The following is a 15,141-nucleotide window of genomic DNA, read 5'->3' as shown; positions in this document are numbered from 1 at the left end:
TATTTGTACTATATGAATAATTTTACCAATTAAAGAAAACAGCATGCGTTGTTATATTTTAACAATTTTAAGACTTACTTTATTATTATTGTAATCCACTTTAAGATAAATACCACAGCACTGGGTGCAAAGCAAGTATAAACATTCCTCTGTCTTCCCCCCATGATATCATCAAATCTGAAACAGGTGCTAGTGCATTATTTTCTACACTAATAGATTTATAGCCATTTTAGAGATGTCAAATAACCTAATAAGTATATATTTGAAATATGGGAGAAACATGAGATTATCACATGGAAATAATTATAAACTCAACTGCTGTTTTGCCCTTTTGAATCAGATTTTTAAAATTTATAGTTTGGCAAGAAGTATCAGTCATGAACTGTATACCCACCTTGAACTGAAAGTTTTGATTTGGTTATGTCAGTGCCAATGTCGCAGGTGTATAATCCAGCATCGTCTTTACAAAGATTATGTACAATTAGTCCCAGCGTCTTTCCTGATTGAAGCAGCTCATACTTATCACTGGAGTCCAAAGATATATTATCTTTTTTCCAGAGAGGCTTGACTTTTGGTTTGGAGACTTCACATTCAAATGTAACCATTCCCCTCTCTTCTCCCATAATATCATCGAGTGACTTGAGGAAGACTGCCAGTTTTTCTGGAATTAATAATTATTATTGATAAATTAACAAAGACCTGAATAGATTCTTACCCTTATCTGAATCCAGTTGTATTAGAATTACCGTGATAAAACTATTAAGCCATTTTACAACACAATGTCATATTTACCTTTAATTTTCAGTGAAACACTCTCTATGACTTCTCCAACTTTTATTTTTACAGTTCCAGCATCCTCGACTGTAAGGCGTTTTAGAGTTATGCTGTGGAATTTTCCATCTTTTTTTATCTCATTTACTTCATTGACGCAAAGGAGTGTGTCGTTCAGGTACCACTGTACATCTTCATCCTCATGGGAAACTTCACAAGAGAAAAAGGCATTGCCTTCCTCCTCAACATCTACATCTTTAAGGTGCTTTGTTATCTCAATCTTGCGTGCTGAAGAAATTTTAGAAAAGCAATGGAAAAAAATTACCTCACCTACAAAGGCTCTAAAATATGTTTCAGGACCATACATATTAAATGCAGCTTTTTTTATTTACTATTAATTCATGTTAGTCATTAAAAAGTAATATAACATTCTCAAAACTCACTTAATCAAATTCAGAGTGACTACGGGAGAGACCCCAGACAGCACTGAGCTCAACACAGGAAACAGACCTGGTCAGGGCATTGGTCCATCACATGGCCCAATGAAATCAACAGCTAACTAATAAGCACATCTTTAAACAGATGGGGAAGAAAAACAATAGATATCATTCATAACATGTTTGTAAATATGAGTATTTTTGCATGTAAAAGATGGTCCTACTAAAACCTTAAGCTGGATTCACAAATTCTGTGTTGAATCCAGATTTGATTATAATCACATGTGTAGGTTGATGAATTGAATTGTGTTATTACTCGATTACCATAAATCCATACCTATTAAAGCACAGTTTACTATTATATAGGGAGAATAATATTGATACTGGATAAGAAAGAAAGATTGAGTTCATTTTAGCTAAATTGGGCAAAATAAATATTTTCTATTGTTATTAATAGAATAACAAGATCAAAAGCTTAGATGATGTTAAGAGTCAGTGTTAATTCCTGTTTTAGAGTTATAAACCTTTCAGAAAATCAAATAATTTGGTTTGAAGTTGGATGCAAATAAAAGCATAACTTCAAACAAAAATAGCTCCAGAGTTGCCAAGCATTTTTTGAACTGTGCTACAGATAAGTGTTTTGCCTCATTTTTGGAGAAACCAACATTATCCTTGATTGACACAGCAGCATGCATCTGAAATTAAATCCTGAAAACACTTTAAAAAAGAAATATTTGTTTTTATTGAATAAACAACTCTTAAGCTTGAAGCTGGCAATAGCTTATGAAATTTAAGAAAGGTGTTATATTTGCAATATTTAAAATTATACTTCAAAGGCATTTGCATATTATTGTGAATATAACAAAGCACAATATAAATTTAAAGTTTGATGCATACCAATTACAAGTGATATTAAGCTGCATTTTTAATTTATCCAAACAATAAATATATTTTTATAGAAAGATATGGAAGAAGATGATCCGCTGTGGCAACCCCTAACAGAAGCAGCTGACAGAAGAAGAAGAATCTAAAATCCATATAAGCCCCAGCCACCACCAGGATCCTTTTTGTTTGTACTGTGACATTGCAACTGAATATTCTGATGGATTGGAGGATGCACTGACTGATTGGAGAGTTAGACATACTGATGTCATTTTTGCAAATGGAGAAGCGGCTGGAATTTTTTGTGTGTTCTGCGATGTGAGAGTTAAGAAAAAAGTACATTTTTCTTGTAAAATCTTTGTGTTTTGGTTGCTATTACGGAATCATTGGAAAATTTTAAAAGGTTTTATTTCCATTTAGAAGGGATTTTTGCCAAAGCAACTGAGTGTTTGGGGTGCATTTAAAAAGATTCCTTGTTAGTAGTACTTCTTATATGTATTCAAACTAGCATCAGCAAGGCAAGGACAGTAAGCAGCAGTTGCTGACACTAGCATCTCTGTAAGTAAAGCTGATTTCAAAGTGGTAAAGAGAAGGGCTCAGCAGCATGTAGGCATGTGACTACTGTTAAGGTGCTGATTAGGCACAAGTAGCTGTAGGAGCAGACAAGACAGTAAAAACTAGAAGCAGATATTCAACAAGCAAGTTTTTCTAGATTGAACAGTTTAAAGGGCAATTAACACAGCAGTTAAAAAGGTGAGAGCATAAGGGTTCATTAATACAAAGGAATACAAATGGTGCAAGTGGGGAGCTTTTAAGTAAGTAACAAGAGGAGCACAAAGTTTGGAAAGGAAACAAAGAAAAGTAAACTTCATAGAAGGACAAACAGCAGATAGTTAAAGTGGAGAATATTACAGAAGTTGAAAGGTTTAGAAGGAGTAAAATAACTGTAGCAGTTCTTTAATATAATTTTTTTATCTTAATTGTTTTACTTTTATCATTTAAGTTAAAAACACTTCATTTTAATTAAAAAAACAAACAATTTTACGAATCAAAAGTCAAATTTTAATAATGAGGCCAATGCAATGCAATGCAAGTCTTGTTGGATGTTGGACTTTTTAAAAGGATGGCTTGGAGAAATGAGTCTTCTATGAGTGCTATATCTGCAGGAGGTGCAAACTGATCCAGAACCTCAAGCTCAGGGTCACTGAAATGGAGGAGGAATTAGCTGGCCTTCTTTGTAGTAAAGAATTGGCGGACCTGTGCCAGGTGTCTTTTAGAGAGATATTATGGACCTCTAAGGTAACACAGAAGGAAATTCCAAATCAGACAGGGAGAGATCAGTGGTTCACTGTCACAAGGTATAGGGTGCACAATGTCAGGGGGCGTCAAACCCAGAATTGGAAGTGTTAAACCATTTTCAGGTCCTTGGGGAGCTGGATGGTTTCTCTGAAGATTCTGAGGTAGTAGGCAGGAATGAGGAGCCCCTACAGTCACCTCAAAACCAGTTTAACCAGTTTACAGAAACAGTGAGTTGGGGACTCAATCACTTGGTGGATGTAATGTAGGTTTGCTCTAGAGACAGAAAGTCTTGTATAATGTAATGCCTTCTGGGTGCACAGGTGTGAACCCTCCTTGGAAAGGACGATAAACTCTTGGCCAGAGTGGTGATGGATCCAGTGATCATTGTCCTTGTTGGAACAAATAACATACATAAGGGTAACCTATTAGTTTGGCAGTCCGAATTAAACACTAGAATCCCTGAAGCCTATGAAAAAACTCGTAATGCAGCTCCTCCTTAAATTCCCTCGTACCTTGGCGTCTTTGTTTTGAAAATGTGTCGATCAGTACTGGCAGCCTGCTATCAAATCCCCCACCTACGAGGTGTCACACACGTGCGCTTTGGAGGCAATCAACAAACCCAGAGGTGAGCGATTTATTATCGGATGGGGGGTTGTATTGTGGTACTGATGTCTCTCTCTCTGACCTTGTTGAAATAAAGACGAAAAATAATCCAAATCCACCTACAATAACCCAGATTCCTGAAAATGGCATCTCAACCACTTCCTCATCCAAGACATCACTCCCGGCGTCCAATGAGGACGTCACTTCCAGTTCCTCAATGATGACGTCACTTCCGGCTCCCCATGATGGTGTCACTTCCGTTCCACCAATGATGACGTCACTTCATCTTTAATCATTTCCAGAAGCCATTTTCTTATATATTAGCCACTAGTGCAATGACCATGTGGTCAAATGTTTGCTATTTTGAAGTTTTTTGACCAACTCTGCTACAAAGCAATATACGGGTTCTTTTCCCAACTCTTTATAATTGTTTGTGTACGTTATTTCATCACAGCAGCTTTAGTCGCACACAAAGTTCTCCCAGCTCAAGTCTATTTATCTGGGTGTGAGATGCCTTGAATTGTATTCGGTAAATAATATATTGTTATTTGGAACATATACACTTCATGTGTGTTCTGTGTTCACAACGATATGTATAAATGTAGGATGATAGGAAATGTGAGGCAAGAAATGATTAAAACATAACTAGAACAGAAACTTTTCTCATGTTATACTAATAATTGGCAAAATGCTGATGTGAAGTGTATAATGTGTGAAGTGTGAAGTCCAAATTTCTTTATATATAAAATTCAGTGTCTGTCCGCTTTTCACAAGAGAACTACTTGACAGATTTAGATTGGTTCTTTTTTTCTATAAGTTACTTGAACATTCTAGTTGATTTTGCGACTTCTCTCATCGGGCCAAGTCTCATACTTTGCTTGCGGCAGCGATTGATAAGTGCAAAGTGAAGAGAGAGGCTGCAGGCTGAGGGGAGGAGACATAAAATTAATCAATTGGTGCTTAAATTTTTTGACTTTCTGTTTCAGACATACATTTCAATAAATCCCGCTTTAGAAGGAAATGATTCACTTCATTATCCTACAGAATTTTTAAATTCCATCAGTCCTCCTGGCATGCCACCCCACATCTTAGCATTGAAAGTAGGAGCACTGATTATCCTTTTCAGAAACCTGAGCTTACCCAAACATTGCATTGGTGCCTGTCTCCAGGTCTGTCAGCTTCAGAACAACATCACAGAGGTGATAATCATCACAGCATGTGGCATTGGCAAGAGAGTTTTAATCCCTTGCATTCCTCTAATCATGACAGACATGCCCTTTCAATTCAAGGGATTAAAGTTCTGATGAAGCTTTGCTTTGCAAGGCCAATTAATAAGGCCCAACGACAGACACTCAAGTAGGCATGGGTTGATCTTAGCTCACTATGCTTCACACATGGTCAGCTTTACATTGATTTCTCCTGTGATAGTTCCCCAAGAAACCTATATGTCCTCACCCCTAGTAACAAAACCAAAAATATTGTATAGGGTGGTCCAGATCTAATTATGCAATTTTCATTATGCTATAACTTTTTATTACATAGAAAATCACCCAAAAAAAACCCGGACCATCGAGAAGTGTGCGAACTGACGACATGAAGAATCGTCTTTGCCCTGTTACTGGAATCGTCCTTGCATAAATCAAAGTCATCCAGACGATCAGGATCTGCATAATTAGATCTAGACCACCCTGTATATCAATAGGTCCTCAGATAGGAAACCTATCAATATAAATTGTTCTTAATACAAATTACATTTTTTTTTTTTTTTTGATTTTTAAAGTTTGTTTTGTTTCACTAGTATGTGGGCGGATCTGCAGGGGACAGCTAGTATCAAATGAACACTTTCACAAAAGACACAGATACAACAAAACAGGTGCAGTATTTTTCTAGAATGTGACCAAAGTAAAAGAAATTGGGATAGGGTATGACACACACATATATGTCTGTTTGGCTGGTGCAGAGGTAAGAACTGCTGGCTCCACGTCAAGAGGTTGTGGGTTCGATCCTAGGTCCTTAATGCATTAGCTGTTTTGAGTAGTGAGCAGCTATTTATTACTATTATTATAGAATAAAAATATACATTTGATTTATTTGAGTCTGTAATAGCCAGTGTAAATTTATGGTACCTGTAAATGTTAGCCTTTTTTTTTTAATTCAGTTTTACTCTCACAGTGCCGTTCATGCTCCCCTAGATCTCACACTATTAGTTTTCAAATAAAGACGTGCTATAACAGAGGTGAACTCAGATGATGATGATGGTTCTACATATGAGAAAAAGAACAGAAGCCCTCCCCGCAAGAAACGTCCACTCACAGATAAGAACAATAAAGCTGCTCCAGGCATAAAGGCAAAAGATGGCACCATGTGGATGCAGCAAGAGGTTGGGCATCATCCTGACAGTGAATCTGTATATGACAACATTTGAGTCGAAAACTTTTGACTTTGGGACTTTTGAGGACGTCTTTCCCAATGATGCCATAATACGCCTTTAAACTGTCTTATGTTTTTTTTTTTAAATGATATAAACCTTTAGTAGCGGTTTATCACTATAATTATGGTATGCTGCCCACAATCACAGTCATTGGCAAACTAATAACCCATTAAATATTTTTTATATATTTTAAGCCTCTTAAATTAACAGACTTCATTCCTTCAATTCTTATTAGGATAGCTTAACTATCGTAAACCTGTAAAAATAATACACATGGTAATTTCAATTATAGTAAAATAAAAATTATTTTATTTTATTTGCATTTATCTACATTCTTTTATAATTTTTCACTGAAGATATTTTTCTCAGTAAATCTGGGTTCTTGGATAAATATAATAATAATAATAATAATTCTTTGCATTTATATAGCACTTTTCTCACTAATCAAATATGAATAGAAATCTTTACATAGCATGCTACTGAAATTGAATCTTGTGAGCATTAGCCCCATAATTGAATCTGTTCTGCCCTTTCGAAAAAAAGTTGTTGTTCAAGTAGTCTGTGAACTTGCACTTTCTTTTCAGCATAATGGGTATACCTGAATTTATTTAAATGAAAGAATTATGAAAATATTATTAAATTACTTGAAGAAGTGACGTATTACTTGATCTACTGATAACTAAAAAGACATTGCATTTATAGATGACGATTAATATACAGAAGGTTACAATGGATATAAATAAAAATATAAATGAGATAAACTTGATAAATGAGAATTTGCTTCAGGAAATTAAAGACCTGGAACTTACTGCATGAGTGGATTGAATGTCTCCAAACCTAGAGGCCTTATTGTACGTTTCAACATTCATATTTTCCCTGACTTTTCACCTTGAACAGGTACTAAATGTGCCACATGTTACAGCATTAAACAGTGTTTACGCAAAGCCGAAATCAGATACAGCCTCTTGTATCCTGCTAAATTGAGAATGGATTTCAAGTCAAGTTTACAGCAGAAAAAGAACTAAGAAAACTGATCCTGACACTATTTTAAATATTATCATGAGTCACATCGTGTTCTGGCAAAGAAGAATTTACCTGCTGTTTGGTCCATTTGTAATGAGACTTTTGCCATAATTATACATCCTAGTTTCAGAGGTGGGTAGAGTATCCAAAAATGGAACTCAAGTAAGAGTAGCGTTACCTCAGAATAATATTACTCAAGTAGAAGTAAAAAGTAGTCATCCAAAAAATTACTCAAGTAAGAGTAAAAAAGTACTTGGTGATAAGACTACTCGAGTACTGAGTAACTGTGTTTGATCATAATAAATTATTTATTTTTTTAGAAATGTAATAAGACAGACAAATATATAAAATAATGTGCAAATTCTGCTATTTCCAAATAATAAAATAAAAAATGAGTAAAAATAAATATATTTACAAAATAAAGATGCACAAATAACACAAAATTCCAAATCTCAGTTTTTCACAACAAAGCTTTTGAAGCCAATACCTACAGTAGGTGACATGTATGTTTGAAAATTGATAAGATATACTGTACACCATGGGTGCCCAATACGTCGATTGCGATTGACCGGTAGATCGGAAAGGTAGTGCAGGTAGATTGCGTTGCATTCAAAAAAAATTTTTTTTAAATGTTAGTCTATCATATATCCTCCCTATGGAATTTACCACTTGATTGACATACAGGACGGCTAGTCTAAGATCTTTTTTCTTCTAACACACTGGTCATCCCGCACACACAATCAAACACGCAAGCTACTGCAAAACTCCGGCTATCTAAGTGATCTACTTAGCCTTCCAATTTATATCGACTAAAGAAAGGATTTAAAAAAAAAATTGTGTGTGGGAGGGTATTGGCTGGATGTGGAATTGGAAGAGGATTTTTTTCTCTCACAATGTCACAATCAAAGTGCGTTTGTCTGATCTGTCAATCTATCATTGCTATTCCAAAGAAGGAAAATGTGGAAAGGCAATTTCGAAATGTTCATAAAAACTATGAAACTGACTTCCTTCTGAAAAGCGATCTGAGAAAGAGAAAGGAGAGGGAACTAAAATCGCAGTTAATCGGACAGCCGTCATTTTTCACTTGGCTGAATTCAAAAGCAAAGGAAGACACACCGAAGCATTGTTCCGGGTGAGTCACTCAATCATTAAGCATAAGAAGTCCTTCCAAGATGGAGAGATGAAAAAAGAGGCCTCTGTTGAAGCAGATGGCCAGAGAAAAAAAGAGTTTCTCCTTGTCATTAAAAATGCAGAATACAAGCAACTTAATAACAATCAATGGCCGCTAGACTTGGCATTTTCTTTCCGATCTGACCAACATGTTGAATGAGCTTAATTTACAGCTGCATGGAAAAGAGAAAACCATTGTCAATATGATTAGCTCAGTTAATGCTTTCAAATGAAAAATGCAACATCCTTCCTCAAAGCTGCAGCGCTTTGATTTGGGGAACATCCAACTTGACAGCATACGCTACACAGAACAGATTAAAAATTGTCCGTCAGACTTTGACAGACGGTTTCAAAACTCAGCTTTACTTGAGCCAATCGCTACATTTAAGTGCTATCCATTTAGGGAAGATGTTGAGGGTGATTCACCCGCATCATAAATTGCAACACTGTTTCACTTAAAACTCCTCTACAGTGGAGGATGAGATTTTGAAACTACAGGATGACATTCAGCTGAAGTACGGGGCTCATGGACAGTTTTGGAACTTACTCACATAGGAAAAGTACCCAAACATGAGGAAATGTGTTACCTACCTCCTCGACTGCATTATTCAGCTCTACTTATTTATGCGAGTCAGCCTTTTCCCACATGAAGATTATTAAATCCAAATACTGTAGTGACCATAAATGTATTGAATTGTTATTGTGCCAGAAGGGTTATTCAGTTATGCAAGGTACGACAACATATATTTTATGTATAAAGTATACTATATATATATTTATTATATATATATATATATATATATATATATATATATATATATATATATAATGTAGGTAGATCATTTCGACCTGGTCATTTTAAAAGTAGTTCGCAAGGTGAAAACAGTGTGGGCACCCCTGCTGTACACTGACAGTATAATACTGCATATGCGCTTGCCCTGCAAATAGCACAGCTGATAGAAAATAACTTTAGAGCAAGGCAGCTTGTGCACGTACCAGAAGTCTCACTTTACTTTGACTGTCTGTGACTGTGCATGTTTGGTTAAAACATGGTTGTTCTTCACTCAGTGAAGTAATAGTTTCAGCAGGAGTTGGCTCTCATTTTTCATGTACAGTATTCTTTCTTTCCCTGTCCGCTGTCTGTGAGGAATTTGTGCTGCTAGGACGCAACAGTTTGTGTGTGGTCATGTGACTGCATGGCTATGTCTGATTTGTGAAACAGAGCCATGTGATTATTGTTGCTACGTCTTATTGGTGAAACAGAGTCTTGTGATTGTTGTTGCTACGTCTCATTGGTGAAACAGTCATGCAGTAAATCAAATGGCGGATTCTCTCAGGCAAAAAAATAGCATACTGTATTTAATGGGAAAAAGTAACGATTCGCGTGTTGGACAATGTAAAAGAGTAAGAGTAGCGTTTCTTCTTCACAAATGTACTCAAGTAAAAGAAAAAAGTTTGGTGCAGTAAAACTACTCTTAGAAGTACAATTTTTTAAAAAAGTTCCTCAAGTAAATGTAACAGAGTAAATGTAACTCGTTACTAGCCACCTCTGCCTAGTTTTCCATTTTAATTACTTGGGAGCTTCGCCCCCTGCTCACTTCACTCGCCAACCCCTATGTTTGGTTTTCCAGATGTACACTTTAAGATTTTTTTTTTCTTTGAATTGCTGCTATTTCATTAGTTTCACTTTTATTTCAGAACTTTGTTAAAAACAATATTTGGAATCTTTTGAATGCCAACATGCTGAATCTTTTAAATGAGGTCCATGAGACATGTGTTTAATGACTTTGTACCATAATTCAGGATAGGTTTCTGTGTTTTGAATTTCAGCCCAGACAAAACGATCTACATCATCAGCAGTTAATTTTTTTGCAAAGTAACCAATAAATGCATGCGAGATAAACCCCATTTTGGAAATTCTCTGACTTAAACTTCAAAGATTTACAATATTTACATACTTCTGACATATCACCTATGTCCATATATTCGATCTCTATTCGCCTTTTCGTTATTTCTTAGAGTAATACTTTCTCTTTGTTTGCGTTAATGCGATGTTTACTTTCTTTGTTTTGACCCTGTCATTTTTTTCTGCTTTCATATTCAGTATCTTGCTCTGAATGTGTTTTGCGCAAATGTTTTCTTTGAGTCTATTGAATTCCCTTGTTTTTTAACCTCTTTATGATGTTTTACTTTATTTTGTTCTCTGTCTTTTATTCCTGACCTCGTTTTGTCCTGCTTTTTTTTTCCAATGACACCTGGGTGTGACACCCCGTGTAGTGGGAATTGGAATCACCAGCCTACACACTAGGTGTAGGAATTTATATATTAAAACACAGTCCAATGCCGCAAAGGACACACAAAAGCAATAATCAAATGGAGCCCAGAAATGACTGTATACAATATTTACAGTGCTGCTTGAAAGTCCCAAAAGAAAAAGATTACTGCACACAAACTAGTGGAATCCATATATATACACAAAGCAAAAGGTGAAGCGGACTTCCTACAAAGTGGTCTAAGTCAGGAAGCTGCTCCTCCAAACAGTGTATAATACAGTATTCACCCAAAAATATTCAAAAATACAGAAAAAGTGTATAAACAAAAAAAAAAAACAGTGCACCACTAACCACAACCCAATAAATACCTCCACCAAAGTTAATCCAGAGATATTTATATGAAAAAAATATTTACAAAAACAATGCACAAGCCGTAATGCTGTTCTGCCAGGTACCTTTCTCTAAGAAGATCTATTCAGAAAGAACCCCCTCTAGAGGCCACGATTCCCTTTTGTATACGGCGCCACTGTACCGACCAATTAAACAGCCGTACGTCATCCCTCCAGTGCGATGGCGTGAACACGTTTGCGGCGTCTACTTTCCCACACAATTACTATAAAATGGAGCTGCCGCACGCAGCAGATAGCTGTGCCGGCTTCTGAGACGCCAACTGCACTTCTGCCTTAAGTTAAAGTAAGTACTTTCTCCATTTTTTTCTCCTTTCCCTGAGCTACAGCTCAGGCAACTACGAATTCGGGATCCCTTTACTAGACCGCGGTAAACTAATACTACGACGCTTTGCACTTTCTTTTACTCCTTTAGAGTTAATGAGGTTGCGGGATACGCGTGTAGGAGTGGGGTACAGACAATGCCATCCTGGCCGGTCAATGGCAAGGCTGTCTCTCCAGTCTACATGAGACCCGCTGTGACACTCCCCAAAAGACGCTAATATCGTCAACAAAGACGTCTTTCTGCACTATATAAATGAAAAAAGGTAAGTTTCCTTTCTTTATACATTTTTTTCTCAAACAAAAGCCTCCCTCTTTACACAGCAGAGGACGCTAAACTAATTTTATTTAATTAATGGTAATGCCAGTAGGGCATATTACCACACTGGGGCCTCATGCATAACGCCATGCGTAGAATTCGCACTATAACATGACCTAAGCACAAAAGTCGAAATGTGCTTACGCACAGAAAAATCCACATGCAGGAATCTGTGTGTACTCCAACTTTCGTGTTCTTCCGCTCCATAAATCCCGGTCAGTGTTAAAAGTAACGCTCGTGAACGTGCGTGCTGTCCCGCCCCAATTCCTCCCAGAATTACGCCTCTTTGAATATGCAAATCAATATAAATAGCCCTTAAGCTCAGCGTTCTGTGAAAAGACAATGGGAAAAGCATGGGGGAAAATATAAGAATTTCAGCGAATACCAAGTGGAAGCAAAAGAAAAACATACTATTTGTTGATTTAAACAGTGGTGTAATTAACAAAAGGAAGCTGATCGAGTGGCCTAGCGTGTTGGAGAAACTTGAAAGCTCAAGTTCACAAAGTCACACAGTGCCAAAATAAAAAGAAGTCATATATCAAAGTCGCCGCGAAAAGACAAGTTGTAGCCCACTTTCTGAGCTTATTAGGGTACAGACAAAAAAAAAAATTAGGCACACAGTGGTGGAAAAAAGCATGAAATATCAACTTTAATCACGAAATTTCCACTTTAATCACGTAGTGTATTTTGTCATTAAAGTAGAACATCATAAACTTCATCTTAAATTCATTTAATTTACTAGTTTCTCAAATCCCATCGTAACTAAAGTAGCATGTTAAATCCTTTGTTTTGTATTTGATCTTCAATGTGCTCTGTGTGTGAGAATCACTACGTGCTTCTGTTCTTTCTCTTTCTCTGACAGGACACAGAATCCATTACATTCGTGATATTACAGCTCTCTAAATAATTAAAATACTGAGATGTATACGTGATATCATTTTCATGATGATTGGAATGAAAGCATGTTATTAAACATGGGAACATGATGACGCAGTTATTGTTCATGTCTCACACAAGATGCTGCTGCGCCATGTGCGACCTTCGATGAAATAATTTATTGTAGCAGTACTGTCTCTCCCAAACGTACTAATTTCCAATTCCTGTCCTTACTTTTCTTTCCCCAAATACCCAATCGCCACACAATCAGCTCTGTAATAGACATTAAGCCATCTGTAAGCTTACAACGATGATTCTTCAAAACTTTTAAGGAACATTAAAATATCGTCATAGTACGTGTTCAATTATTCTATCCATCTATCCTTCCAGTGTTGCGCCAGCCTCAGCAAATATACAGCGCGCTAGGCAGGAACAATACGTGAACTTGCTAGCACTGCGGCACCGTGTCCTCACATGTTTAATTATTAACAATACAGATTATCTAAATGAAGTTAAAGTTTTATCTGTATAATATAATCAACATATTTTGCTGCATTTCATCTTAAAAATATCGTCATCGTATGTAAATCCGTGCTTTATAAAGTGGCGCAGGTTGTGCAATATTATAACTGTAGTGCAAGTTTACAGTGGGGTAATTGTACTTATAAGTACAAACAATTCTACAAGGAGCAATTGATTGAATGCGTTTGTAGTTCTTGGGATGAAAGTGTTTTTGAACCGCGAAGTCCGTACAGGAAAGGCTTTGAAACGTTTTGCTGTGGCTTTGGCAGTGTGTGCATAATGCTGTATACCGATAATTCTCTTTCCAATTAGCTGCTGCTGTGATTGCCCACTCAGATACAGTGATATAAATACTCTGAGTGATGTAGTGAGAGTACTGTAATATGGAAAAAGATGTGGCAACCCTTAAAGGGAGCAGCTGAAAGAAGAAAAAGAAAAAGAAGAAGAAGATGGTGCAGTGAGAGTAACAACGCTAAAGCAGTTATGGTATTTGGAATACTATGGCTATTCCCTGGGCCATTATATTGTTACAGGTAATCTACAATCAGATGCATTACACTAATAAACAATATGCAGTTAGTTTCAGTGTATTTATAAAGCCGCGTCAGAAATGTGGTTCTAAGAAATAAAGGGTAACCACACAGGAACAGTAGCACTGCTTTGACGCTGGGTGCCGCCAGTCTGCAAAACCGAGCAGAGAACTTGCGTACGACAGGGTATGAGGTACCGTGGAAAAGTGTGTGGCTTTAGGCCAAGTGTAAGTTTTATACCTCGCGATTTGAATGTGGAAGCGTTCTTACGCAACATTTCTGTGCGTACGCACTGTTTATGCATGAGGCCCCTGGTCCATGGTGATTATTTTCCCTTTTTTAGAGTAATAATTTGTTTGTGCTACTGCGATCTTTACTTTCTTGTTTTTAATACTTTCTAATTTTCCTGCTTTCATAATCTTTAACTTATTCTGCATTTGTATCGCGCCAACTTTTTTTTGAGCCTTTCGAATTCCACTGCTTTCATAATCTCTAACCTGCTCTGCATGTGTATAGCACCAACGTTTTTGAAGGTCTTTATGAAGTTCTGCTTTGTCTTTTACTCTTTGTCTTTTAATTCTGAGCCCGATTGGATGTGCTTTTTTTCAGTTCCACTTGTTCCGGGCTGATTATTACTTTCCTTATTTTCTGAATTTTCTTTTTTGCATTTTTTTTCCCTCCAACGTTATTGAGTCTCTTTTCTTCATGCAGCTCTTTCTTCTTTGCTTAGTCGTCAATACATCTATAATGTATTGTCCTTATACGCTTTATATGTGCTGAGAGCCCTGGATCTGTGTGTGCACAAAGCCTTTACATGATTGAGTGTTTTGCAGCCCGTGGTCTTATTTTTGATATTGGTTGTAAGTAGGGCGTGTCTTGCAAGAATCTCATGTTCAGCGTCCCTACGAGACAGTCCGTGGCCAATCTCTTTTGTCTTGCGGGTCTTATTAGTATCTTCCATGATCTTCATGTGACGATCAAACCTCGTCTCCCTAATCTTTCTCTCCCAGGATTTTTTTTATAATAGAGAGACAATTAAAATTATATGTGTGTGTATATACAGTGGTGATTGAAAGTTTGTGAACCCTTTAGAATTTTCTATATTTCTGCATAAATATGACCTAAAACATCATCAGATTTTTACTCAAGTCCTAAAAGTAGATAAAGAGAAACAAGTTAAAAATTGAGACAAAATATTATACTTGGTCATTTATTCATTAAGGAAAATGATCGAATATTACATATTTGTGAGTGGCAAAAGTATGTGAACCTCTAGG

General features: G+C 36.5%; 1 protein-coding gene across 8 annotated transcripts in view; it reads right to left on the bottom strand.

The window, feature by feature from the left end:
- The window catches only part of obscnb (obscurin, cytoskeletal calmodulin and titin-interacting RhoGEF b), a 571,330-nt gene that overhangs the window by 326,759 nt on the left and 229,430 nt on the right, over positions 1–15,141 (bottom strand). For all 8 annotated transcript variants that reach the window (XM_039753252.1, XM_039753258.1, XM_039753256.1 and 5 more), the window contains 2 exons: positions 793–1,059; positions 395–661 (listed from right to left, as the gene is read on the bottom strand). In XM_039753252.1, the coding sequence (XP_039609186.1) occupies positions 395–661; positions 793–1,059 (534 nt within the window). The remainder of the gene's footprint in view (positions 1–394; positions 662–792; positions 1,060–15,141) is intronic.

The sequence above is a fragment of the Polypterus senegalus genome, chromosome 5 (assembly GCF_016835505.1).
Source record: "Polypterus senegalus isolate Bchr_013 chromosome 5, ASM1683550v1, whole genome shotgun sequence".
NCBI lineage: Eukaryota > Metazoa > Chordata > Cladistia > Polypteriformes > Polypteridae > Polypterus > Polypterus senegalus.
The sequence above is the reverse complement of the archived record's forward strand: the minus strand, read 5'-3'. Positions and strand labels throughout refer to the sequence as shown.